This window comes from Peromyscus eremicus, chromosome 6 (genome assembly GCF_949786415.1).
Source record: "Peromyscus eremicus chromosome 6, PerEre_H2_v1, whole genome shotgun sequence".
Taxonomy (NCBI): Eukaryota; Metazoa; Chordata; class Mammalia; order Rodentia; family Cricetidae; genus Peromyscus; species Peromyscus eremicus.
In genome coordinates this window covers 11,965,177-11,992,987 of record NC_081421.1, presented here as the reverse complement: position 1 = coordinate 11,992,987, position 27,811 = coordinate 11,965,177, and the positions used below count along the sequence as shown (strand labels likewise).

Below are 27,811 nucleotides of genomic sequence, written 5' to 3'. Positions count from 1 at the left end.
ATGTCCAGTTATTATTAGCAGAAACTTTTGTGCAATGATGTTCTGTACCTGTTCTTTCCAATCTTCCTACTAGCCACAGTTACCAAACACTTGAAATCTGGCTAGTACGACCTCAAATTTTTATTTCATTTAATTTCAGTTAAAAAGTTGTCAATTTGGTAACCAAATACCAACTACTTTACTAGAGATGGTAGTTCTAGGTGTAGATAGAGGATACCGATGTTTATTTTATATATAAACTTTACTTTTCCAACTGCAAGTCCTAAAGAGACTAATTTTGTGGAGGTTAATTGAGTAAAGATCGACTATCAGTTCTCTGGGAACTTCTGAGAACTCTTGTTTTTCATCTGTGAAAACTGTTTGTCATCTCTGGATAGTGAGGATATTCCCTACCTGCTGGGATGCTGAAGCAGCTCTCTCTTCTGCCTGACTTAGACGTCTTTGAAGTCTGTTGGCTTTTTCTTGATGTTCCAGAATTAACTTTTCATTCTTTTAAGGGGAAATATAAAACAAATTCAAATCCAAATGTGATATGGGCATGTTTTATGGAATAGCTAGTGAAAAATTTGGACATCATTTCATCACTTGTAAAATAAAGATAACATCTCCATATTTACATTTTCCAAGTTATGAGTACCATATTACACAGTTGATTTTATTTCTTCCTAAGTCAGTGATTCTCAACCTGTGGGTCAAGACTCTTTGGAGGGTTGGATGACTCTTTCACAGAGGTTGCATATCAGATATCCTGCATATCAGATATTTACAGTATGAATCATAACAGTAGCAAAATTATACTTATGAAGTAGTGATAAAATAATTTTATGGTTGGAGGTCACTACAAGATGAAGAACTATATTAAAGGGTTGTAGCATTAGGAAGGTTGAGGACCATTGTCCTAAGTTATTTCCTTCCCTCATATCATCCAAGACCCAATTTGACAAATCTAAAAGCAAACTGAATCATAAATGAAAACAAGACTTTTTGAGTTTTTGGTCTGTTAACCTTGTGGTGCTTGATCATTGCTTAGGGCCACAGAAGCCAAGCACTGGGCCTTATAACCACAGCCTCAGCAAGGGATGAACTCCTTTTGTGTGCTCCCCAAGACATCTGCATCCTGCAGAAGCTATTAGGGTCCAAAGGGTTATTAGACATTATTATGCATTGAATTCTGTTCCCTCAAAGGTGCTCCAGTTCTAATCCCTTGTAGTTGTGAATGTGATCTTACTTGCAAATAATCTTTGCAGATGATTCAGTTAAGGGGATTACAGTGGGCCATACTGCATGGCTGATGTCTTCATGAAAATGGCAGATTTGGACACGAAGACAGATAAATACAGGGAAGATACTGTGAAGATAGAGAAAGCACCACCCACACAAGCCAAGGAATGCTTGGAGCTGCAAGAGCTGGGAGAAAGGTGGTCAGAGTCTCTCAAGAAGCCAACTACAGACACTTTCTTGCCTCTGGAACCATGAGGACACAGTTTTATGTTACTTACACAGCCTAGTTTGTTATCTCATGATATAACAGGAACTATAATATGAGTATCATGCCATCATTCCATACTGTCATCCCAACAAGCTAAAAACAATTTGTCAACTGAAATGTGTTGTTTTTCCACACTTACCTGCTTGGTACAATGCAGTCTAAAAAGACATTTTTGTACAAATAAAATTATTATATAGGTTTTCTGGCATTTAACTGAATCCAGAGAATATAAAGCCAAAAAGGAATGGCTAAAACCCCCCTTTTCTATGAAGCACTAGATAGTTGTTTATGTCCTAGCACAGAAGGGTTAGGTTAGAGTGAATGCCATGCCTAGTTACATGTAACAATGAGAAAAACAGCATACAGTTAAAATGAGCTTATTATAATAGTGTCCACAAGCAAAATTAAATCTTCAAGAAATCTATATCAGCTGTACTAAACAACCAAGTTATTTAATTATTAAATTTTAAAATTTTAAGTTTTAAATTATAATTTTTAAAGTTTTAAATTTTAAGAGGCATCTCATGCACTAGAGAAAACTTGTGGAGAGATCCCATTATCTACAATAATCACTTTGATATCTACAATGAGACTATATATAACATATATCTTTCTATATGGTTGCCATAATGGTTAAAACAAAGTGCAGACTGGGTAAATCTGATCTTTTGTTTCCTTTTGATCAAATATTGTTAATTGTACTGTACTGAAAATTGTGGGTTTTTTTTTTTTATTTACACAATGTATTTTTCCAAGTGGAAGATATACCAAGGAACATTTCAATATCAAATCTTTAACTATTTTCTAAGTATCTCCTATCAACAATGCCATGATGTTCAAGAGTGATGATCTCACTATGTTTCTTGTAGATGACAATGGAAGAGAGGCCATATACCCTACTAATGAAATTCTACCACACATATCTGAAGCTAGAACATCAATGAAGAATCAGAGCTCTAGGAAGCCCTAAACCTAGAAACTAGTTGCTTTTATAAAGCCATAAGAAAAGAAACAAGGAACTCTTTCTTTGCATATAATTCTAAGGTAGCTCTATCTTAATACTATTTTTGCATATTTATTAGACAAAAGTATTTTTGATGTGCCTTCTGTGATGGAGCAAAACAAATGAAGAGGAATTAGGTACATAAGACAATCTTAGAGATTCTCATGAAAAAAGAGGATCCGGGGTTGGGGATTTAGCTCAGTGGTAGAGTGCTTGCCTAGCAAGCACAAGGCCCTGGGTTCGGTCCTCAGCTCCAGAAAAAAAAGAAAAAAAGAAAAAAAAAAAAAAAAAAAGAAAGAAAGAAAGAAAAAAGAGGATCCTAAAGTATACAGTCTCTAAAATACTGCACAAATTATACTATTAACACCAAATAAGAATTCTACTTGTAATGTATACAAAAGACGAATCACTGGTTTTCAAAGCTTTTATTCACATTATATTAAGTGTGAACTTTTAGGGGTGATTTGTATGTGGTTATTTCCAAGTAGAGAATTAATATGGATTTGGTGCATTTAAAATGCTACAGTGTATGTATCAAGCTGCAGTAGAAAGTACTTCTTTGTGGGGAGGGGAGTCATTTTCTTACCTCAGCTACCTTTTCATTTGCCATTTCCAGCTGAGAAAGCAGCTCTTGGGTATGAAGTTTCTGTCGACTCAGCTCACTCCTATTAACCGAGAAGAGGAAGGGAGAATATGAGAACTGATCAAAACATAAAACTGAAACAAAAGGAAGAGTTTGGAAGTATAGGCAAATATAAAATATACACTTAAAACTTAAGTTTAAAAAAAGAATAAAAATTAAGAATAAAACAATGTAAAACTAAATCTTTACTAATGAGATATGTTTATATTTTGAACAAAAGCTTTTTCAATAGCAAATAACTTACTATTTTTTTTTTTTAATAAAATACGGTGGTTTGAATGAGAATGGCTTCCACAGGTCATGTTTGAATAACTGGTACCCAGTTGGTGGAACTGTTTGGAAAGGATTAGGAGGCATGCCCTTGTTGAAGGAGGTGTGTTACTGGGGTGGGCTTTGAGGTTTAAAAACTCACACTATTCCCAGTGTGCTCCCTCATAATGTCCTACTTGCAGATCAAGATGTGAGCTCTCAGCTATTCCTGCTGCCAAGCTTCTGCTATGCCATCATGAACTATAACTTCCCGAAACCACAGCCCAAATTAAACGCTTCCTTTCATACATTGCCTTGGTCACGGTGTTTTGTCAGAGCAATAAAAAAGTAACTAATGCATAAAATATACATATATTCTAGGGTATTTACATTGTGGATATACTTAACACTACTGAACCCAGTAAAAATGGTTCAGAGGGTAAATGTAAATGATGTATATTTTGTTAGAATTAAAAATTATATCACAGACAGGTTTAGGGGTACACATTTTTAATCGCAGCACTCATGAGACAGAGGCATGTGGATCCGTGAGTTTGAGGCCAGTCTGGTTTACACAGTGAATTCCAGGCTAGCTGGAGCTACATTGTGAGACCATGTCTTGGACAAAAAACCAGACAAACAAACAAACAAACAACAACAACAACAACAACAAAACATGTATCATGAGCTGGAAAGATAGCTCAGCAGCTAAGGGTACTTGCTGTTCTTGCGTAAGACCTGGGTTCAATTCCTACCATCTACATAAGGCAGCTCACAGCTGTCTGTTCCAGTTCCAGGGGTTACAATGCCCTCTGTTTGTGTCTGTGGGTACTGCATACACATGGTACATGCAAAAACAGGCAGGCACAAATACACATAATTAAAAATTAAAAAAAAATGGGGGCTGGAGAGAGAGCTCAGCAGTTAAGAGCACCGGTTGCCCTTCCCAAGGACCCAGGTTCAATTCCCAGCACCAACATGGCAGTTCACAACTGTCTGCAACTCCAGTTCCAGGGGATCTGGCATCCTCACACAGACATACAGGAAGGCCAAACCCCTATGAACATAAAAAAAAAAAAAATCTTTAAAAAAAATTTAAAAAATTGTTATCATGCTGGGTGTGGTGACAGATGGACAACCTGTAATGCCAAATATTAGAGGTTAAGGCACAGGATCACAAATCTGAGGCCAGCCTGGGGCTACAAAAAAGAAACCCTGGCTTATAAATCCACAATCAAAGACATAAACAATCAGGTCACAATTTAAAAATCACAATTTATCATATGGCAAGTTTATGTATGTATTATATGTATATATTTTGTTGTTTTTACCACAAAATGACAAATAAAATGATTTAAAGATATAAAGTTTCATCAATTTTATTTTGAGATATTACTAGGTATTAAAATAAAAGTATATCTTGTTAAACACAGTATCTGTCATAAATTAATAAGTCATTGTGCTTCTACAGTATTTATACTTAAGATTTACACACAAAGACCAGCATGCTTCTAATACTAGGTACTCAGAAGACTGGGGCAAAAGGACTACCTTGAGTTCAAGATCAGCCTGGGGTACAGAGTGGTGACATCCTGTCTCAAAAAGCAAAACCAACCAACCAACCAAGGTTCATGTATAGTGTCTCATGGCAGAGTTTAAATCTTGCAAATTATTAAATATTAAAATGTCATTGGATGTAATAAATTGTAACTGTGTCTACACACATGTAGCATCTCTTTATCACTATTTATTATGCATACTAAGCTGAAGTTATCTGGAGCACAGAATTGAGGTTGCCTTCTCTTCCTCCTCTGAGACAGGCTCTCACTATGCATCTTGGTTGGCCTGGAACTCAATTATATAGACCAGGCTGGCCCCAAACTCAGAGATCGGCTTGCTTTGCCTCCTGAGTGCTGGGGTTAAAGGTGTGCCACTATGTCTGGCATCATCTTTTTGATTTAAACATACAAGCATTATATTGCCCTGGGCCAAGATAATTCCTAAGTCTCAGGCTGAGAATAGATATAATGTAGTCATACAAGAATGCAGGGGTCTCTGCAATCTCTACGACCAGAAGAGTGATAATACACGGGAGGAGGCAAAAGTCTCACACACACACACACACACACACACACACACACACACACACGTATTTATACACACACACACATATACATACACATACATACAAACATACATACATATATATATATTTTGAGACAGGGTTTCTCTGCATGGTCCTGGCTGTCCTGGAACTCGTTCTGTAGCCCAGGCTGGCCTCGAACTCAGAAATCTGCCTGCCTCTGCCTCCCAAGTGCTGAGATTAAAAGCATGTGCCACCACTGCCTGGCTATTTTAAGCATATTTAAGTATAGCACAATTTGGTGAAATCTTTTCTGGGGACAACTCAATCCTATGTGCACAATAAAGTATACATCCATCTCTTGAACAAAACAAGCTAATAAAGAATAAAACACCAAAATAAAGACTGGACATGACTACATTGAAACTCTTTGTAAAGTACATATGACACCTTCCATAAAGATAGGTTCTACAGATTGACTACATGTGACACCTTCCAAAAAGATAGGCTCTATAGATTGAGAAAAACAAGCTTATGATGAGGGTCTAGGGGAAGATCTGGTGTGATCTCAGGGAGATAACCAAAGGTCACCAGGATAGAATGCACACATGCTCTCAACAGGTATTACATTTCTTCTCTTGAAGGAATAACCCTGTGTATAAACATTATGGGTTCTTCTACTGCTTATCTGTGAGCACAAGGACCTCCATGCCTACACAAGAAGTGAATCAGAACAAATTTCAAATCAACTTTGTAGTATTAAAATAGCTAATTCAGTACTGGCTTTTGTCCTTTAACTTTGTATTTCTAAAATTAAACAACAAAATAATACTCCCCCAAATAGCTCCAAATTTTATATTTTCAAATGAGCCATGTAAACAGTTTTAGATCTTAGTAAGTCCTTAGGTTCTACTATATTTGACACAATAGCTGTTAAAATTAGCAAGCTATGTGTCATAAATATAAAAGCAGAACAGATTCGTGTTACCACTAACCAGTTCCAATAATAGTTATTGACCACTTATCACAGGCTGATGTGGGACAAACAGTGGAGTCATAGTGCTCCCACCGCCAAACCCACACTTTGAAAGACCACTGCTCATGCCCCTTCAATGATGCATTAACTTAGCTTCACAATGAGGTGTCTGAATTGGTACCACTGATTTTATCACAGACAAACTCAAATGTTTAATTTTTATTTTGGTGGTGACAACAAGGTAGAGAAAACTGTACTTAAGAGCATCTCATGCATCTTAAACTCACTGTTTCCAACACACACACACACACACACACACACACACACACACACACACACACAAAACAAACAAAACAAAAACCCAAAAGAGAAAAATCAAAATGGCCAAAGGAGCCAATCCTCTAGGCCAAATATAGTTTAAGGGAAAAATTATGCATATTAGTATTGATGAAAAATAACGAGCACAACCAAAGTTAATAGAAACAGTAACATTTAGAGTTAGTCAATATTCATTTTACACAAAACCAGAAAACTACCCATTTTGTAATTTGACAACTAAACTATTAAATTTATTTAAGACAATTATCTGAACGATGGACAGTAATAATTTTCCACAAAACTGATGATCACAAAGATATAAGTTAAAATATTAATTTTTATATTCAATTATTTGTCTTCCTAAGTATTTATGCATATCAAGTTCTGTCATGCTCCACTGGATTGCAAGCAACACTGATGGCCATTTTCATATGTTTATAACCTAGCATTAACCAAAAGATAATGATGATAGTGGTTATAATTCTAGCAAACACACAGTGCTTCCCACCTGCCAGGCAGTTCAGGTACACTCAGAAATGAACTTATTTTAGTTGTCAAGACAACCTGGTGAGGTCTAATTTTATATATGGGAAAACTGAAAATAAAGTTTAAAAATTGAGCAGGGTCACAAAGCTCCTTGTCAGGATTCAAAAACTCTAATCTTTTAATTCAAAATTAGTGCTTTGAATAGACTTACTTTTGGTTCTGGAGAATGACTCAAGAATGCTAAATATGTGCTTCACTACTAAGGTGTATCTCCATCCACTAAGGCCCTCTCTGAAGTTGGTGCTGCCAATCCATGCCCCACACTACAACATGGCAGGCAACAATTAAATCTATGTTAAAAATGAGAGAGGGGGGAAGAATAGAAAGAGATGAGAGCAAGACCTTTAATCCCAGCACTCGGGAGGCAGAGCCAGGCGGATCTCTGTGAGTTCGAGGCCAGCCTGGGCTACCACGTGAGTTCCAGGAAAGGCGCAAAGCTACACAGAGAAACCCTGTCTCGAAAAACCAAAAAAAAAAAAAAAAAAAAAGAGATGAGAGCAAGAGAGAGCGAGAGAGAGCGAGAGAGAGAAGAGAGAGAGGGGGGGAGGAAGAGGAGGGGAAGAAAGAGGAGGAGGAGGAGGAGGAGGAGGAGGAGGCAGGGGACGAAGGAGATGAAGAAATGGATGCATGAGTATGAATGAGTATGAACAGGTGTATCAGGACTTCCACATACTTTAGAAATGTAACAAGTTAAATCTTTATTTCTGACTTCTTTCCTTAAAGTCTTATCTTAAGGACATGGAACTAAGCATGACTATTACTGAAATTTTTACATTGTCTTGCAAGCCTATAACTCATCTTGAGAAGTCAATTCTTGTATTAATATCTCTACCCTAATTATGTAGGCTAAAAAATCTTAAAACCATCCCCCTTTCCTTACTTTGTCTTAAATGCAACACCTCTTTCTCCCCTAAATTAAGTCTTCCTTTGGAATGTCCTCTTCATCTGTTCTTCTCTCTCTCTGTGCTACAGTCACAATTCAAGTTCTTAGAATTGAATTTTAAGATTTATTTTCATGACCATCTTCAACTGAAGAAATGCACACTTAGCACTAAGCACAGTGCACATGAAGCCCTGTGCCATTGTTTTCCCTGTTACCCCACACACCTAGCATATTTCTTCATAAACACCACCTTCAATAGTTTTTTTTACTTGAGTAATAGCCATCAGTATCTCTATGCTTTTGAATTAAAAATAAATAGTCCATGTTCTTGAGACTGGCCTTCAGAATTCTCTGAAATCTTGTTAGTTATCTTTCCCATTTTAAAAGCCTGGGTTTTCAGTGTCTCACAAACAAACTCCATTTGTAACACCTTTAGATCCATGCTTATGTTCCTTCTTTTTAGATTTGTTTTTCATTAAAGAACCACTCATTTTTTATGATTCCACCTTTCTCCCACTTTTCTGCCTCTTAGTTTATTTGAATCCAGATGGCTCTCTCCCTACTTCACATATGTAAAAGGATTTACTAATGCTTCTTAGTGGTGTACACACACACACACACACACACACACACACACACACACACCTTTTCCAAGTAGAATAGAACTTTAAAAAAAGGAATTATTATTAATTTTCAAAACATTTAACATCATGTTTTTCATAGGCAATCAGTATGAACTTGCTAATTTATGGCTGTCTTTTTAAAAATTTATTTTTATTTATTATGTGTATGTGTGTATGTGCAGGTGTTGGAGGCGGCCAGAAAAGGACAGGGGATACCTTGGGATTGGAGGTACAGGAGTTTTGAGTGACCCAGTGTGGGAGTTCTGGAAGAACAGCAAGGGTTTTTAACTGCTGAGACATCTCTCTAGCCCCATGGCTAAGTTTTCCTAGAAAACTTTGCAGTCACAAAATGATGTTTGTTCAACAAACATTTATCGAGGAACCTCACAAAAGGCTTTCGGATAAAGATTTCATTTATTTAGAAATATTTCTGTTTTCCTTTCTATGTAGGATTTGAAGTGTTGTCTTTGGAGTGAAATTTTAGGAGGTATTAAAGGATGAAGAACAATACAATTTCATGGCCTCTATCCAGAGGAGTTCCTAGAGCTTGCCTGTTATCTGTGGCTTCTCATCTCTCTGCCAGGTATTTTATTACCTTTCATTTAAAGAGTCCTGAAGATGATCTGACTCTGCACTATTTACAGGAAAATTTCTTATTAGACAATATAACTGAGAGTTCCCTTGTATTATAGGTGACTTAAGTGTAAACATGAAATAAAACTCTCCAGAAAGTTCCACAGTGGTATTACAATTAAGATACTTTCCAAAAAAAGCTGTATAATCTCTTCTCCAGAAACCCCAGAAAAAAAGAAAGCTTCTGACCTCTTTGGGGGTGATTTAAGTATAGTATGCAGAGGTACACAGAGAGACATTTCCTGTTTCTATATGATATTATGGTACTTAAAGAGTATTTACACCAAATAAAGAATCTGCCTACAAGATATGCTGGGGCAATGGTGGCTCAGAGCTCATGGAAGTGGCCAACCAATGACTGGTTTAACTTAAGGCCCATGCCCAACACTGTCTGGATGGCCAGGAACTTGAAGTTGGATGGCCCTGGGATCTGGGGTAGAACCAAACACAATTGGCTAAAAAACAAAGGGGGGGGGGAATGCAATGAAATGATTCCTAATGATATTCTGCTACACTCATAGATCAGTGCCTAGCCTAATTGTCATCAGAGAGGCTTCTTCTGGCAGCTGATGGGAGCAGATGCAGAGACCCACAACCAAACATTAGGTGGAGCTCAAGGAACTTCCTGGAAGAAGGGTGGGGGAAGAATTGTAGGAGCCAGAGGGACTGAGGACACCAGGAAGCCTTAGTCCACAGACTCAACCAAGCAAGGCTCACAGGAGCTCACAGATACCGAGGGGCAACCACAGAGACTGCATGGGTCTGTGCTAGGTCTTTTGCATACATGCTGTGGTTGTTTAGCTTAGGGTGTTTGTGGGACTCCTAACAGTGGGAGTTGGGCTGTCTCTGACTCTTTTGCCTATACATGGGACCCTTCTCCTCCAGCCTTCTCGTCCAGCCTTGATATGAGGGTTTGTGTCTGTTGTATTGCAACTTGTTACGCTGTGCTCAGCTGATTCTCCTGGGAGGCCTGCTCTTTTCTGAAAAGAAATGGAAGAGCAGTGGATATGGGAAAGAGGGAAGGTAGGGGAGAACTGGAGGAGGAAGGGGAGTCTGCAATTGGGATGTACTGTATGAGAAAAGAATAAATAAAAAGAAAAAAATTAAGTGAAAAGTGTACCCAAATTCTCTATAATTTCTGACATGGCACATGTCAAAAGTACACATAGAAGAATGAAGAATCATAATTTATAGTATTACTCAATAGGAACTGCCTAGCCTATGAGCATCTCAAATATCTTAGTCATTTACATAATTCATAATTAAATGACAGAATTCTAGTCAGGTTTACAGAATATAATGTAGAAACATGTTATAAAATATTAATTTTTGTATACTACATAAATAAAAGTTAATTTATCTACTAAGGAAACATGCAATGGTATGCTAAGCATAATATTACAACTGATACCAAAGTCCCCAAGGCAGCATTTTTTCCATAAATTCCAGAAGCTGATTTCCATAGTTCACTCTCCTGACTGTGTGCAGTCCACCCTTTCCGAAGTCTCTGGTTCATACCAGCTCTCTAATGCAAGGTGCAGTGTGGTTTGAGTGATGAAGATTCTGGTACGGTCACAAATACTCTGACATTAGATGTAAGATGTGTGGAAAACATTCACAAATACCCTAGGAATTTTGTTTGTTTGTTTGAGACAGGAGTTCTCTGTGTAGTTTTGGTGCCTGTCCTGGATCTCGCTCTATAGACCAGGCTGGCCTCGAACTCACAGAGCTCTGCCTGGCTCTGCCTCCCAAGTGCTGGGATTAAAGGCATACACCACCACTACCCAGCTACCCTAGAAAGATAGTTCTGTCCAGGTTTTTGCTTGGAATGTATATATGCTAAAAGTATAGACAAACTGACAAACTGAATGTTTCAGCAAAACAGTTTTTTTAAATTTTGTGGTACTGGGTATTGAACACAGGGTTTCATGTGGGCCTACACAAGTTCACTTAACTACTAGGTGATATCCCTAACCCTTCTTGTATTTTGGAATTTGAGTTGGGGCTCATTAAGTTGCCCAGGCTAGCCTTGAATTCACTCTACAGCCCAGATAGACCTTGGCCTTGTCATCTTCCTGCCTAAGCCTCAATTACAGGAGACTAGCCTTAAGTTCCCAGCACCTACACTGAACTCACAGCCATCTGTAACTCCAGTTTCAGGTCAGGCAATCTGTCTGACACCCTCTTGTGGCTTTCCACATGTGTGCATACAAAACACATATGTAAAAATAAAAGAAATTTTAAAATCAACCTAAGGATATTCAAATCCTCCACTGATTGCCTGTTGCACTTTGGATTTAATGAACTAGTCTTCAGTAACTCCAGCTGACGTACGCTCTGGTCACCTTTGCTCTGGCTTACTGCATCCCGTTCTTATCCTGCTCTCCCACAGGCCCTTCCTCTTGTTCCCCGCATCTGCTGCCTTTGTTGGTGCAGTTCATTTTCTCTAATCTTCCAGGCTCCACTTTAAATGTTAGATTTTCAGACTGATTTCCCAAAGTTATTAGTTACTTGATTTCATATCAGAATTAATGAGAATCCAATCACTGATTACATCTTCAAAGAAGGCTCCTAATAGTGCAGTATGTTTGGGATACTACAACTAGGAAGACTAGTATGTTCTAAAGCCCCACACTTGAAATAAAAATTATTCCCAAGAAGCTTATTTTAAAAAGTTACTTGAATAAACTCAAACTTATAAAGTAATGAGCAGATTTCTTAGTGACACCTAGTTTTAAGTGTCTGTTTTAGAATAACCTTGGGGGAATTACAAAGTTCATTTGTTGAATGTTCCACACTCTGAGAAGTGAGACAACACACCAGATAAGTAGTCTTTATAAATGACGGGAATTTGCACTGGGAAGCAACCAGGATTAAGCTGTAGGTAGGAAATGTGCTGACATGTTCATGTGCTAAGGGAATACATGTGGATGGAAAGTCAGGGGATTAGAGCTGTCTCACCAGAGGAAGTACGCTTGTAAGCTGTTACATGAAAGTTAAATAGAAGTTGGATGGACAAAGGTAGGGAAGGAAGTGTGTAACAGACAATCAAATCCATGTGTACAGCCAGGGGCAAGAAAGGGCAATACATTAGAAAACTGTAGGAGCTTCAGTATGAATGGGGCACGCTGTGGTTACTAGTGGGGGTGGGGAGGGTGGGGGGGAAGGGATAGAGGTGAGAGGAAGAAACTGGAAATACAGACCACAAAGGATTTTATATGTTGGGACAATTGGGATTTATTTTGCATACATTGGAAAGGTGCTGATGTTCTTTAAGAAGAGAAGTAGCATGATTAAATTCCAGTTTCTGAAAATCTTGCTGATTGCTGTGGGAAAAACAGCAAGGAAAAAAGGCTGCAGTCAAATCCAGTAGTTTTAGTAGTAATCCAGGTGCGTAATGTTGATAGCCTCAACTACAGTGACTGGAAACAGCCAGGTTCCAGATACAGGTAGGTGGATTTTAGGGTGCAATAATGACACTCAGAATTCCACTCGAACAACAGGATGGATATTAACATTTATGGAAATGGAACATACAAGATGAGATAAAAACACTGGCCAGGGTGCAGCATGAGTATATAGGATGAGATAAAAACACTGGATAGGGTAGAGCACTGAGTATATAAGATGAGATAAAAACACTGGATAGGGGGTTGGGGATTAAGCTCAGTGGTAGAGCGCTTGCCTAACAAGTGCAAGGCCCTGGGTTCGGTCCTCAGCTCCGAAAAAAGAAAGCAAACAAACAAAAAAACACTGGCTAGGTTGGAGCACTGAGTATACAAGATGAGATAAAAACACTGGATAGGGTGGAACACGGAGAATATAAGATGAGATAAAAACACTGGATAGGGTGGAGCATGAGTATATAGGATGAGATAAAAACACTGGATAGGGTGGAACACTGAGTATATAGGATGAGATAAAAACACTGGATAGGGTGGAGCATGAGTATATAGGATGAGATAAAAACACTGGATAGGGTGGAACACTGAGTATATAGGATGAGATAAAAACACTGGATAGGGTGGAGCATGAGTACAGGATGAGATAAAAACACTGGATAGGGTGGAGCATGAGTATATAGGATGAGATAAAACACTGGATAGGGTAGAGCATGAGTATAAGATGAGATAAAAACACTGGATAGGGTGGAGCATGAGTATATAGGATGAGATAAAAACACTGGATAGGGTGGAACACTGAGTATATAGGATGAGATAAAAACACTGGATGGGGTGGAGCATGAGTATATAGGATGAGATAAAACACTGGATAGGGTGGAGCATGAGTATATAGGATGAGATAAAACACTGGATAGGGTAGAGCATGAGTATAAGATGAGATAAAAACACTGGATAGGGTGGAACACTGAGTATATAGGATGAGATAAAAACACTGGATGGGGTGGAGCATGAGTATATAGGATGAGATCAAAACACAGGCCAGGTGAAGCACTGAGTTTGATGCACCAATAGAAATGTTTGGTGGAGATCTGGCAATATAAATGGATTTCAAGAAAGGCCAGCATTTGGAGTTGGAGAGAGAGAGTTCAATTCCCAGCACCACAGGGTAGCTCATGACTATCTGTAAATCTGGTTCTATGGGATCCATTGCCCTCTTCTGGCCTCAGATGGCAACAGACACACACTTGGTGCACAATCTTACATATAGGCAAAACACACATATACATAAAACAATAAAAATAATAATAATATAATTAAAAGGTCAGCATTAAGTATTTTATAATAATAATTAGCCCCTTTCAATTTGTCTCTACCTTAGAAACAGATATCCCAACCCACACCCACAGAGAGTATTTCTTTTCTTTCTTCCCTTTTTTTTCCCCCCAAAATAGGGTCTCACTATAGAGCTCTGGCTGTCCTGGACTTACTATGTACACCAGGCTGGTCTCAAACTCAAAGACGTCCGCCTGCTTCTGCCTCTTGAGTGCTGGGATTAAGGATTTGTGCCATGATGCCCTGCTGAGAGTACTTCTCTTATTAAGTGAACTTCAATTCTAAGTTGCATTGTTACACACACAGCTGTAACTGAGTGATGTGGCTGAAGAACTACTGGAAAGGAGCCACAGGCAAGGTTTCCCTCCAGTGTAACAGCCTCTTGAAAATACCACAAATACTATAAATAATTGAAAAAAATTATATTCCTTAATGCACTTAGGTAAGAGGTTCCTATTTGAAACAGGGGACTGCAGATGGCTCAATGATGCAAGCGTGAGGACTGGATTTGGATCCACATTATGTAGGTAAATGCTGGGTGGGCATGCTGACTTGCCTGTGTTTCTAGAGTCATTTCAAAGGCAGAGACAGGGAATCCTAGGAACAAGTTGGCTAGCTAAACTAGCTGAATATAATTCAGAGACCCTTTTTCAATGAAGGCGGAAAGTGATCAAGGAAGACACTGGATATCAACCTCAGGCCTTCATACATATGCACTTGCACACATGTGGACACACATACACACATACATGAGGGAATAAAGAAGTCTGCATTTTCAGCCTTTACAAGTCAACTAATCTAATTGTTCCAATCACTACTATTGAGGCACACTTCAAGACAAGGTGGTGCCATGTAGAGTGTGGTTACTACAATATAAGGGAAAAGTCCCCCAGAGCATGAAAACCCTTCCTGGAGACTGAAGATTAAATCACCAAAGGTTCTATTCAACAATGTATGAGAAAATTAAAAACAAAAGGTGTACTATCCATCTCAGGGAAATGATGGATTTGCCAGCTTGCTTTCTTTGAAATCCTCTCATGACAATTTAACACACCATTGCCAGATGTTTTTCTATTGAAGTATACTATAATATGCTTCAGCTACTTTTAGTAATTATGCATTCGTAATCTGCCAGTACCTGCAGCTGCTCTCATCCTGTTAATTAAAAAAAACAAACTTCTTTTAAAAACAGTTATAGTAGTCAAACATTACAGATGTACAACCAAAAAATTATGTTTTAGAAAGTAAAAAGAACTCCTTAGGCTCAAATGCAATGGGATCAACTACACACAGACACAGACAGACAAACACACAAAATAGACTCACAGACATAAACAAAGAGTTGAGCATTTCTAATCTGAAGAACAGAAATCTGAAGCCTTTTAAAGTGTTAACATTATGCATAAAATAGTCCCAAAGCCTGAAAAATAGTAAAGCTGAAGTCTGGGGAGCAGGAAGAGGGAGGAAGGAGCCAGGGTAAGAGAAGCTTATACTATACATTTTATCAGCTGTTCGTTCGGTACTTGAACACAGTGATAATGAACAGCCTGTTTCAATCTCATTGACTGTATCAGATAAGATGTTAGCTTACAGTTCTGTCAAAGTCACAGCAGTGTGTAGTTTCTCCTAGAATTCAGTGACATAAAAAGACTGAGTAGGCTAGTAGGGAGTGTAGTTTAGGAAAAGAAAAGATTGTTTTAGGGCAATGTGGAATGTTTTATATAGCAAAGGTGGTATTTGAGTTGGGTCTGGAGAGGAGCTGAGAAAGGATAGGTACAGAAAGCAACAGCATGTACAAAATGGCCCTAAATCACCTTTTACTCCTAAGTGGTCCTTCTTTTTTCAGTTTGTCTTTCTGGGTCTGGGTTACTTCACTCACTACTGTGATCTTTTCTAGTTCCATCCATTTGTCTGCAAACTTCATGATGTCATTGTTTTTAACAGCTGAGTAATACTTCACTGTGTAAATGTACCACATTTTCTTTATCCATTCTTCTGTTGAGGGATATCTAGGTTGATTCCGGGATCTGGCTATTATGAGTAAAGCCACTATGAACATAGGTGAGCAAGTGACCTTGAGGTATGATGGAGCATCCTTTGGATATATGCCCAAGAGTGGTATAGCTGGGTCCTGAGGTAGATTGATTCCCAATTTTCTGTGAAACTGCCATATTCATTTCCAAAGTGGCTGTACACGTTTGCATTCCTATTAGCAATGGAGGGGTGTTCCCCTTACTCGACATCCTCTGCAGCATGAGCTGTCACTTCTGTTTTTGATCTTAGCCATTCCGACAGGTGTAAAGATGGAATCTTAGTCTTTTTGATTTGCATTTTTCTGCTGACTAAGGATGTTGATGGCCATTTGGGATTTCTCTGTTGAGAATTCTGTTTATATCTGTACCCCATTTTTTAATTGGATTATTTAGTTTGTTGATGTCTAGTTTCTTGAGTTCTCTATATATTTTGGGAATCAGCCCTCTGTCAGATGTGGAGTTGGCAAAAATCTTTTCCCATTCTGTAGGCTGTTGCTTTGTCCTACTGATGGTATTCCTTGCATTAGAGAAGCTTTCAGGTTCATGAGATTCCATTAAGTAATTGTCCATCTTAGTGCCTGTGCTATTGGTGGTCTGTTCAGGAAGTTGTCTCCTGTGCCAATGTGTTCCAGGCTATTTCCCACTTTCTCTTTTATCAGGCTCAGATTATCTTGGTTTATATGTTGAGGTCTTTGATCCACTTGGACTTGGATTTTGTGCAGTATGATAGGTATGGTCCTATTTGCATTCTTCTACATGGCAACATTCAGTTAGACCAGCACCATTTGTTGAAGGTGCTTTATTTCCCATTGTATAATTTTGGCTTATGGGTTCAAAATCAGGTGCCCATAGGTGTGTAGATTTATGTCTGGCTCTTCAGTTGGATTCCACTGATCCACCTGTCTGTTTTTATGCCAATACTATGTGATTTTTATTACTATAGCTCTGTTGTAGAGCTTGAAATCAGGGATGGTGATACTTCTGCAAGTTCTTTTATTGTACAAGATTGTTTTAGCTTTCCTGGCTTCTTTGTTTTCCCATATGAAGTTGAGTATTGTTCTTTAAAGTTCTGTAAAGAATTGTGTTGGGATTTTGATGGGGATTTCATTTAATCTATAGATTGGTCTGCCTTTTGGTTAGTTTGGATAAGGGTTTATCTTGTTGATTTTCTCAAGGAACCAACTCTGTTTCATTGATTCTTTGTTTTATTCTTTTGTTTCTATTTTATTGACTTCAGCCCTCAGTTCGATCACTGCCTGCCATCTATTCCTCTTGTGTGTCTTTGCTTCTTTTTTTGCTCTAGAACTTTCAAGTGTGCTGTTAAATTGTTAGTATGAGGTCTCTCCAAATTCTTTGAAGGCACTTAGTACTATGAACCTTCCTCTTGGCACAGCTTTCATTGTGTCCCATAAGTTTTGGTATGTTGTACATTCACTTTCATTGAATTCTAGGAAGTATTTAATTTCCCTCTTTATTTCTGCCTTGAACCAACAGTCATTCAGTATAGAGTTATTCAGTTTCCATGAGTTTGTAGGTTTTCTGTTGTTGTAAAGCTTTAATCTATGGAGGTCTGACAGGATGCAGGGGGTTATTTCAATTTTCTTGTATCTGTTAAGAGTTGCTTTGTGACTGAGTATGTAGTCAATTTTGGAGAAGGTTCCATGAGGTGCTGAAAGAAGGTATATTCTTTTGTGTTTGGGTGAAATGTTCTGTAGATATCTATTAGGTCCATTTGGTTTATAACATCTGTTAATTCCATTATTTCTCTCATTTCTGTCTGGATGAACTGTCCGTTGGTGAGAGTGGAGTATTGAAATCTTCCACTATCAATGTGTGAGGGTTGATGTGTGATTTATGCTTTAGTAACGTTTCTTTTACAAATGTGGGTGCCTTTGCATTTGGGGCATAGATGTTGAGAATTGAAACATCATCTTGAAGTTTTTCTTTGATAAGTATGCAGTGTCCTTCCCCATCATTTTGATTATTTTGGTATGAAGTCTATTTTGTCAGATATTAGAATAGCTACACCTGCTTGCTTCTCAGGGCCATTTGTGTGGAAAATCTTTCCCAACTTTGTACTCCTAGGTAATGTCTATCTTTGATGCTGAAGTGTGTTCCTTGTACGCAGCAGAAGGATGGATCTTGGTTTTGCATACACTCTGTTAGTCTGTGTCTTTTTATTCAAAATTGAGTCAACTGATAGAGTATTAATGACCAATGATTGTTAATTCCTGTTATTTTGTTGTAGTTGTTGTTGGTACTGTGCATGTGTGTGTGTTTTCCTTCTTTGGGTTACAATAGTGTGAGATTATTTATTGCCTGTGTTTTCACGGGTGTAGTTAACCTTCTTGGGTTGTAGTTTTCCTTCTAGTAACTTCTGTAGGCCTGATTTGTGGACAAATATTGTTTAAATTTGACTTTATCGTGGAATATCTTGTTTTCTCCATCTATGGAATTGAAAGTTTTGCTAGTTATAGTAGTCTGGGATGGCATCTGTGGCCTGCAGCACATCTGTGTAGGCCCTTTTGGCTTTTGAGAAATTGGGTGTTAATTCTATTAAGTCTGCCCTTATATGTTACGTGGCCTTTTTCTCTTGCAGCTTTTAATATTCTTTCTTTGTTCTGTGTGTTTAGTGTTTTGATTATTATGTGGCAAGGGGACTTTCTTTTCTGGTCCAATATATTTGGTGTTCTGTAAGTTTCTTGTACCTTTATAGGCATGTCCTTGTGGTGATATATTGTGTACCCTAATAAACTTATCTGGGGATCAGAGGACAGAGCAGCCACCAAATTAGACCTAGAGGTCAGGCAGTGGTGGCACACACCCTTAATCCTATCACTTGGGAGGCAGAGATCCATCTGGATCTCTGAGTTCAAGGCCACACTGGGAACAGAGCCAGGCATGGTGCAACACGTCTTTAATCCCAGTACTAGGAAGGAAGTAAGATGGCAGGACACAGAAAGGTATATAAGGCATGAGTAAACAGGAAGACTCTCTCTTGAGGGTGAGGATTTCATAGAGGTAAGAACGTGGTTGGCTTGTTCTGTTTCTCTGATCTTTCAGCTTTCACCCCAATATCTGGCTCTGGTTTTTTGTTTTTTGTTTTGTTTTGTTTTTTTAAATAAGACCGTTTAGCAATTTGTGTTACATGTCCTTATTTATGTCAGAAAAATTTTCTTCTATTATTTTGTTGAAAATATTTTCTCAGCCTTTAAGCTTGGATCCTTCTCCTTCTATTCCTATTATTCTTAGGTTTGATCTTTTCATAGTTTCCCAGATTTCCTGGATGTTTGTGTCAGTAATTTTTTTAGATTTAACATTTTCTTTGATTGATGTATGTATTTCTTTTATTGTGTCTTCAATGCCTGAAATTCTCTCTTCCAAATCTCTTGTATTCTGTTGGTGATGCTTGTGTCTGTGGTTCCTGTTCACTTACCTAGATTTTCTATTTCCAGAATTCCCTCAGTTTGTATTTTCTTTATTGCTTCTATTTCCACTTTCAGGTCTTGAACAGTTTTATTTGTTTTCTTCAACTTCTTTTTCTTGGCCTTCCTGACATTCTTTAAGGGATTTATTGATTTTTGATTGTCTTTTCCTCAATTTCTTTAAGGGATTTATTTTTTCATTTCCTCTTTAAGGACCTCTATCATCTTCATAAAGTTGGTTTTAAGGTCACTTTCTTGTGCTTCAGCTGTGTTAGAATGTTCCTGTAATCGGATGGCTGAGTTATGGTGGTGACATATTGCCCTGGCTGTGGTTGATTGTGTTCTTACACTGACATTTAGGCATCTGGATTTGGAGTGATTATAGGTCTAGGTGCTGGTTTCTGGGTTTGTCTTTGCTACAGGGGTGTTTTCCTCCTTGCTTTCTGTTTCCTCTTTGGTCTTCTGGCTGGAGTGGCCTGGTTTTCAGGAAGCTGGCCGGGCCTCTGCTGGGGTAGAAGGCTTCTGCCAGAGGTATAGGTAAGTATTCCTTCTTATCCTATATTCAACCATCAAAGAATCTTTACTAATTTTAAAACAAGACCCAAATGAATCTGTCTTTCCCTTTTTTCTTCTCAAGATACTACCCCCTATCCATTTTAAACACATATACAAATTGAGATGTATATGTACATACATATACATCTGGAGATGACTCAGTGGTGATCAGTGGTACTTGCTGACATGCTTGAAAACATAATTTCAATCCCATTACCCACATGGTGGAAGGAGAGAACCAAATTCTCCAGTCATTCTCTGACTTCTACATGGTGCTAAGACATACAAGTACCTTCACTCTCACAAAATACATAAATAAATCAATGTGAAAAGTTTATTGTTCTATTTGCTCTAAACAACTAACTCATAATTGCAAAAAAAACCTGTGGGATGGGGAGTGATAATTCAAACATGCACAGTGACCTAATTGTGCTGTGACACAGTGGAACTTACTTCTTGCATGCAACACTTTGGTACCTGTTATCCAACTTTTACCTTCTTTCTCACTCTGCTGCTTGGCCTAATGACCAATATTCTATTCTCTTCTTACACGTGGCCAAGCTTTTAGCTTTCACATATGAAGTTCTCATGCACCTTTCTGCGCTTGGCTTAATTCACTTAATATAATATCTTCCAGCAATTCTATAACTGATTTCATTCTTATTTTATGACAGATTGGTATTCCATTGCAAGCACGCATATAAGTAGACATACACTTTTTATTCATCCATTCAACTACCTGTGGACATCTGAATTGTGCACACTTAGGTTATTATGGATAATGACCAACACACATGGGACATGGGAGTATAGGACCTCTTTGATATAGCAATTACATTTTATTTCCTTTGGCTCATACTCATTACTGTGTTAGCTGTATCACATTGCACTTCTATTTTTAAGTTTTATGGACGTCCAAGCTTCCCATCATGGCTGCATTAATTTAACTTCCTAAACCACTGTTCTCTCTTACTGATGTTCTTTCAATAGCCTTCTAAGGGAGTCCCAAGTTTTTCACTTTATTCTTCATATGATTACCAGACTGAGCTTTCCCAGAAAACAAAATAATAGATCAGGTGACTTAGCTTCAAAAATTGTCCAACAGCTTTCTTTCATAGCTACAGTAAGGTCCTACATAATCAGGTTCCTGACTGTAGCTGAGACACACATTACCTGTGGTCCATCATTGCCAAGACTCCTGTACTCTATACTACAGTGGGTCCAAATAACTGATTCTGGCCAAAGGAGGTAAGAAGAAGTGAGCTGAGCCAGTGAGGACTCACATTCCACTTCCATTCCTCTTCCCCTGTGTCTGAAATCTCAGAAAACCATGTTCAAGACAGTGGAAGCTGTAGCAGCAGACCTTCCTTAGCCAATTATCTTTTACATGCCCATGAGGATGAAAAACCTTCTACTGATTAGTTCAAGATCACACTTTTTTTGTCACTGAATTTAGGATTAACACACTCCTGAAAACTGATCTCATCTACCATTTCTGCCTTTATTTTGCATACCAGTTCTTTCACATCTGACAAATCAAGCATATGCCTATCCTGGATCTTTAAACTAACTCTTCTTTCTGTTTGGAATGCTCTCTTAGGATATTTATAGAGATACTTTAAGCCATCTTAAGATTCATTTCTTGCCGGACGGTGGTGGCGCACGCCTTTAATCCCAGTACTCGGGAGGCAGAGCCAGGAGGATCTCTGTGAGTTCGAGGCCAGCCTGGACTACGGAGTGAGTTCCAGGAAAGGCGCAAAGCTACACAGAGAAACCCTGTCTTGAAAAACAAACAAACAAAAAAAAACCCCAAAAAACAAAACAAAACAAAACAAAAAAAAAGATTCATTTCTTTACAGAAATTTCCTTGTCTACTCATACACAGGAATTCACTCATTCATCACTATATTGCCTTACTTAAAATTTTTGGCATAGCACTCATTTTCTGGTTTTAAATATATATGTTTATTTGATAGTCTTAAAAAGTGGGGACCTTGGTCTCTGCTAAATCCTTATTATTTCCTGGCCAGTGGCTTTTCAATAAATACGAGGTGAATGAGAGATGTGAAGATTAAGCTACTGAAGAAGGACTGGCCATTCATACTTGGTTTAGATGTGGTCGTTAAGAGTGGCTACAACACAGGAACACACCAGAGACAGAGAAGCAGAGTACAGGTAAGTAAGGCAGAGGGAAACAAATCATGAAAACAACGGCAATAAAGCTGTCAAGTAGCCAGGGCCAGGAGCATATTTACTTCTTAGAAAAGCTAGTTGACAGCTGTATAGAAGCCAGAACAGATGTGAGAAGAATGATGGGAGATGAGACTGAAGTAGGTTTGTTTTTTTAAGAGCTGTGGTCAAAGACTGGGCCTGATTGACTGTACAGACAGAAAGTGACTGCATGTTAGCACAAGTTCTACAACATTATCATACAGAAGGATTTGCCAGTTCACATCTCCAACACTGCCGGCCTTTTCCTTTTTCTCTAAATACCCGCAGACACTGGATGTCAGCTCCAAAAATTGACATTTTGACTAGCTTTCTGGGTAAAACTATTGTTTAGGTTTGTATCTTTTCAAGGCAGAGTGAGGCTGAACTTGCCTGGATATGTTTAAAGGTGTCTGCATTTCTTCTGAGAGCTGGCAGTTCACGCATATGTCCATTCTTCTCTTAGGCTACCCACCTTCCTGCAAATTAACCTGTGCTTCCTTTCCCAGTATGCTATTTGTCTTTTGGCTTTATTTAGTATCATTCTTCATAATGGTTTTCAGTTCTACTTTTTTGGCTAAGTCAGTTACTCTTTTCCGTTTCTGGGCTTTCAGTTTTGTTTTGATTACAAAGAATTCTTTATTCTAAGGAAATAAAAGCAATACATCTTTTAATACAGTCTTTTTTGATATTTAGCTCTTTAATCCATTTGGAATTTATTTTCTATATAAAGAATAATTTAAATTATTTATTATTTCTGTAGAATCATCTTTCACCACTGACTTGGAAATGCTTCCATTACCATGAACAAAATTACCAGTTGTATCCAGTTTCTGCATTCTGTTCAATACACACACACACACACACACACACACACACACACACACATGCACACATTTTTTTTTCTCCTTGAGACAAGGTCTCATTTTTGTGTCCTAGGCTGGCCTTGAACTAATGCTGATCCTTTTATTTCAGTTTCCTGAGTGCTGAGATTACAGATGTGAGCCTCCATACCTAGCTTCTTTAATGTTTCTTTGTCCTTGACTTTCTTTGAAGATTTATTTATTTTATTGTTTATGTGTAAGAATGTTTTGCCTGAATGTTATGTCTTTGTGTCATGCAAATGCCTGGTGCTTGCAGAAATCACAAGAGAGAGTTGGATGCCCTGGAACTGGAGTTATGGATGACTGTGAGCTACCATGTGGGTGCTGGGAATCAAACCTTGGTCCTCTGCAAGAACAACAAATGCTCTTAACTGCTGAGCCACCTCCCCAGCTCCTTTGTTTTATTTTAAAGAACCTTACTGTCATTATTAATAAATTGTCCATGCGATTGAAGACCTGACTTACTCTGAAAATATAACTACATCTAGGGAGAGAGCTCTAGTTACTTTTGCTGTTGATTCACACTGACCAAAATCAACTTGGGGAGGAGAGGGCTTACTACATCTTACAAGCAAAGTCCATCACCAAGGGATGCCAGGGCAGAAGCTGAAGGAGGATGCCAGTTTGTGTGTGTGTGTGTGTGTGTATGTGTGTGTGTGTGAGTGTGTGTATTGAAGTTGGAGTTGTACCACACATTGTGATAATGCTTCCTGTACGAGCCACAGACTAACAAAAATCCCCAGTGCCAAGCAAGGAACATCTCCCTTCAGGTTATTGGTCCCTTGGATCCCCCACACAATACAGGCTATTGTCACTAAACTAGTTGTACCCCCAAACTTAAAGGCAAGACCTTTTTGCTGAAGACATCATACACTCTCAACACAGGACTTTGACACAGGACTTGGCGCAATTAAGCTGGTACTGAGTGGAAGTCTTCTTCCTTAGAGCTGGCTTTCTCAGTATCCAAAGGCGCTAGATTAAGCTGCCAAGGTAAGAAAGTAATCAGAAATCCTACCTAGCTATAAAGCCCATGACCATAACAATGACAGACCTGGCAAGATACTTCCAATGGTGCAATAGTGAGGGTAATCAACAGTTGTCTAATTGGATTTAAGGCCATTCAATAGGAGGAAATTCAAGTCTGGTATTGTAAATCTAAGCAAACTACTCAAGGCTAGAGAAGTCACATTATCCTAGAAGAGAACCTGATACTGCCTTTTTTCTAAATCAATATAGCTTTTAATTATATTTTAATACTTACCCTTATACCCCTAGATTAAGTGGCGTTCTCATCCTGCATCAAAGCTTCTGTGTGAAGAAGACAGAGGCTACTACAGAGATCTAAAACTGGTCAAAATGCTGAGAATAAGTGACTGTGGGTGCCCAATTCTCAACTGGTACATCAAGGGCTGGAGAGATAGTTCCTCAGTTAAAGCCTAGGCTCACAACCAAAATGTCAACTGGTCTATCTACAACACAATCCCTATGCCTAGAGCTCAAGAAACACTGTGGAGAGGTGGACTGAAAAAGCCAGAAGAACAGGATCTAAGCTGCAAGACAGTGTCTTCTATACATGACAGTGATGTTGCACCCATGCAATCTAGACAACATGGCTGCCTAAAGAAGACCTACATAATGACCACACCAACTGTAAGGTCAACATGGGTGGGGGAATTTTCACAAGGTTCAACCCTCAGATGAAAAGCTATAGGTGGTCAATGGTTGCTAGAGAGGGAGAATCAGTTTTCTCTAGGGACCAGCTCTCAGGCAGTCCAGTCTCTAGTGGTTAGCCTTGAACATACGTACATACAATCAGTGCTAAATGGGACTTAGTAGGTTGGAGATGTGTGTGTATAATACAATAATAATTAAAGGTCATGAATTTGTGAATGAGCAGGGGTGGGATGACACAATAGGAGTTTGGGGAAAGGAGAGACAAGAGTGATATAGATGCAGTGTTCATATATGAATCATAGAAATCATTCTCAAAAGAAAAAAAATAAAGGAGTGCTTTTCATAGCAGAGGTAACTTGAGTTAATGTATCAGTTCTTTATTCCTTTTTTTTTTTTTTTTTTGGACAGGGTCAGACTGCCCAGGCTTCTACAGTGAAATTGCTATGGAGCCAAGCCTTGAACTTTGGATCTTCCTGCCAGAATGTATCAACAAATGCCTCCCTAGTTTAAATGTGTAAAACAAACAAAAAACAACCAATCTTACCAATGTTTGATGTGAAGTGATGGTTTAATTCTCTTAAATTTGAAAGAAATATTCTATTTCCTTTTCTCCCTTTCTCTAAGAGGTAAAAGTAATCACCAAATTACTAAAACTTTGACAGTTTTAGCTTACTTAGTGTATTCATTACTTACTATTACTGTGATAAAACACCACAACTTAGGAAACTTAGCTAAGAAGGCATTTAGCTTGGCTTACAGTCCATGATGGCAGAGCAAAGGCATGGTGGCAGGAACAATTGAGAGCTCACATCTTGGACCTCAAGTAAGAGGCATACAGCACACAGGAAATGGCTTCTGAAACCCTAAGCCCCTCAGTGACACACTTCTTCCAACAAGGGCACACCTTCCAATCCTTCCTAAACAGTTCCACCAACTGGGGACTAAGTACTCAAACATGAATCTAAGGGGGTATTCTCATTTAAGCCACCACATTTTGAGTTTAGGAGGTCAGTTAAACAAGATTTGGCTTTAAAGATGGATAGAAAGGAAAGCTTTGAAATAGAAAAACAAAAACAAAGCAAGATCCCAGTCAGAGTTACTGGATTCAAGTATATAGTTGGAGTCAATTGTCTAGGCAGGTGGCAGGCTTGTTACCCATATGAACATCTGGGAGTATCTGAGCAGCAATGGTGAAATATCCAAATAAAATTTTAGGCCAAGATTGTATTTAAGTAGGACTGCTCTTTGGAAGGTTGGTTAGTTTGTTTTAAATTGTTTATTACATGGAGTATTTCTATTTATTTCTCTCTCAGTGTACTTAGCTACTATATGATGCTATGCTATTTTTAAGGAACACTGTCTTAAAAAGGATTCTTTGTATTTAATTGGGACTCCAAGAAAGAGGCACCATAATGAAACAAAAATCTCAGGATGACTGGAGAGGCTGGCTTACACTGGGGCCTGGACACCCACTGTGACTGCAGGGAAGATGAGAACAGATGCAAAGAACATAAATGCGTAACACAAACTGAATCCTCTTTTGATAGTGTCTCTTTTCTCAATGAAACAGCAACTGAGGTTATTGTACTAGTTACTTTTCTATTGCTTTGATAAAACACCAAGAGCAAGGAAACTTACAGAAGGGAGAGTTTATTTGATGCTTAGGGTCCAGAGGGAGAAGAGTCTATCACCATTATGGCGGGGAAGTGTGGCAGCAGGCAGGCACAGTGACTGGAGCAGAAAGCAGAGAGCTCACATGCAGAACCCCAAGCAGAAAGCACAAAGAGGAACTGAGGATGGTGAGAGGATTTTCAGTCTCTGAGGACCTGTGTGGGGTGCTGCGCTCACTCAAGAAACTGAGTATAACCAACTGGAAAACTCCATTTTTTTTTCCTTCCCAGCTCTGCATCTAGCTTCACCATATGTCATACAAAGTAAAGATTTAAAATATAAGAGCATATTAATATTTTTAGTCAAAGATCAACTGTAAATGTTCTTTAATTCAAAACAATGTGGCATAATACATGCAACATTAGTTTAAATGATCCTGATATTAATTCCCCATAGTTCTGATAATATTCTGCAGCTACAGTCTATTTTTAACTTTCAAGATGCTGCCACTGGCTGGCCACATGATCAAGTAACCTCCAGTTTGCAGCAAGACACATGGACCACTGTACTAAATGAAATGGAATATTTTAAAAAATTTATTATTTTTACTGATTCTTTGTGAAATTTTATACCTATATACAATGTATTTGAGCAAATCCACCCCACCCCCCAACTTAATGTCTTCTGTCTTGTTCTGAAAAACACTCAGAGTCCAATTTGTACTACCAATATATGTACAGGAGTGGGAACATCCACTGGAGTATGGTCTCTTCCTCCCCAAGCAGCCATCAACTGTCAATAACTCTTCATTTAGGAAGGGGAGGGCTCATGAGACTGTCCCCCTCCATGTTGGGATGTTGACCTCAACATTATTAAAACGGAAAAAAAAATGATAAAAATAGCATATCCAAGCCCTGAGATGATGCCTGAATGAAACAAAACTAACAACCAGAAAACCAAGCAGAACACTGGGGCTAGCACTTCCTGTGCCATAGAGTACATTTACCACATCTCACACTTGGATGTGGTTTTGTTGTCACTCAGAGAAAGGAGTATAGTGGAGGCATCCTACAATTGACCTGGGGTTCCAGAGGTTTTCCTCTCAGGGAAAATGTGAGACACACCTGAATCCATGCCCCTGATATACTATGAGGCATGTTAAATAATCATGCAAGTAAAAAGGTACCTCCCATAAACTTATCAAAGTAAACTGGTAACATATAGCACAGGGGTGTGTTA

At 38.5% G+C, this 27,811-nt stretch overlaps 1 protein-coding gene across 8 annotated transcripts in view; it reads right to left on the bottom strand.

The window, feature by feature from the left end:
- Positions 1-27,811, bottom strand: part of Sclt1 (sodium channel and clathrin linker 1) — a 115,991-nt gene that overhangs the window by 2,640 nt on the left and 85,540 nt on the right. For 4 of the 8 annotated variants that reach the window (XM_059265147.1, XM_059265150.1, XM_059265151.1 and 1 more), the window contains 2 exons: positions 3,079-3,157; positions 394-489 (listed from right to left, as the gene is read on the bottom strand). In XM_059265147.1, the coding sequence (XP_059121130.1) occupies positions 394-489; positions 3,079-3,157 (175 nt within the window). Of the gene's footprint in view, positions 1-393; positions 490-3,078; positions 3,158-22,801; positions 23,048-24,137; positions 24,270-27,811 lie in introns of those variants that run through there. The other 4 variants (XR_009379734.1, XM_059265148.1, XR_009379733.1 and 1 more) reach the window with 3 other exon arrangements.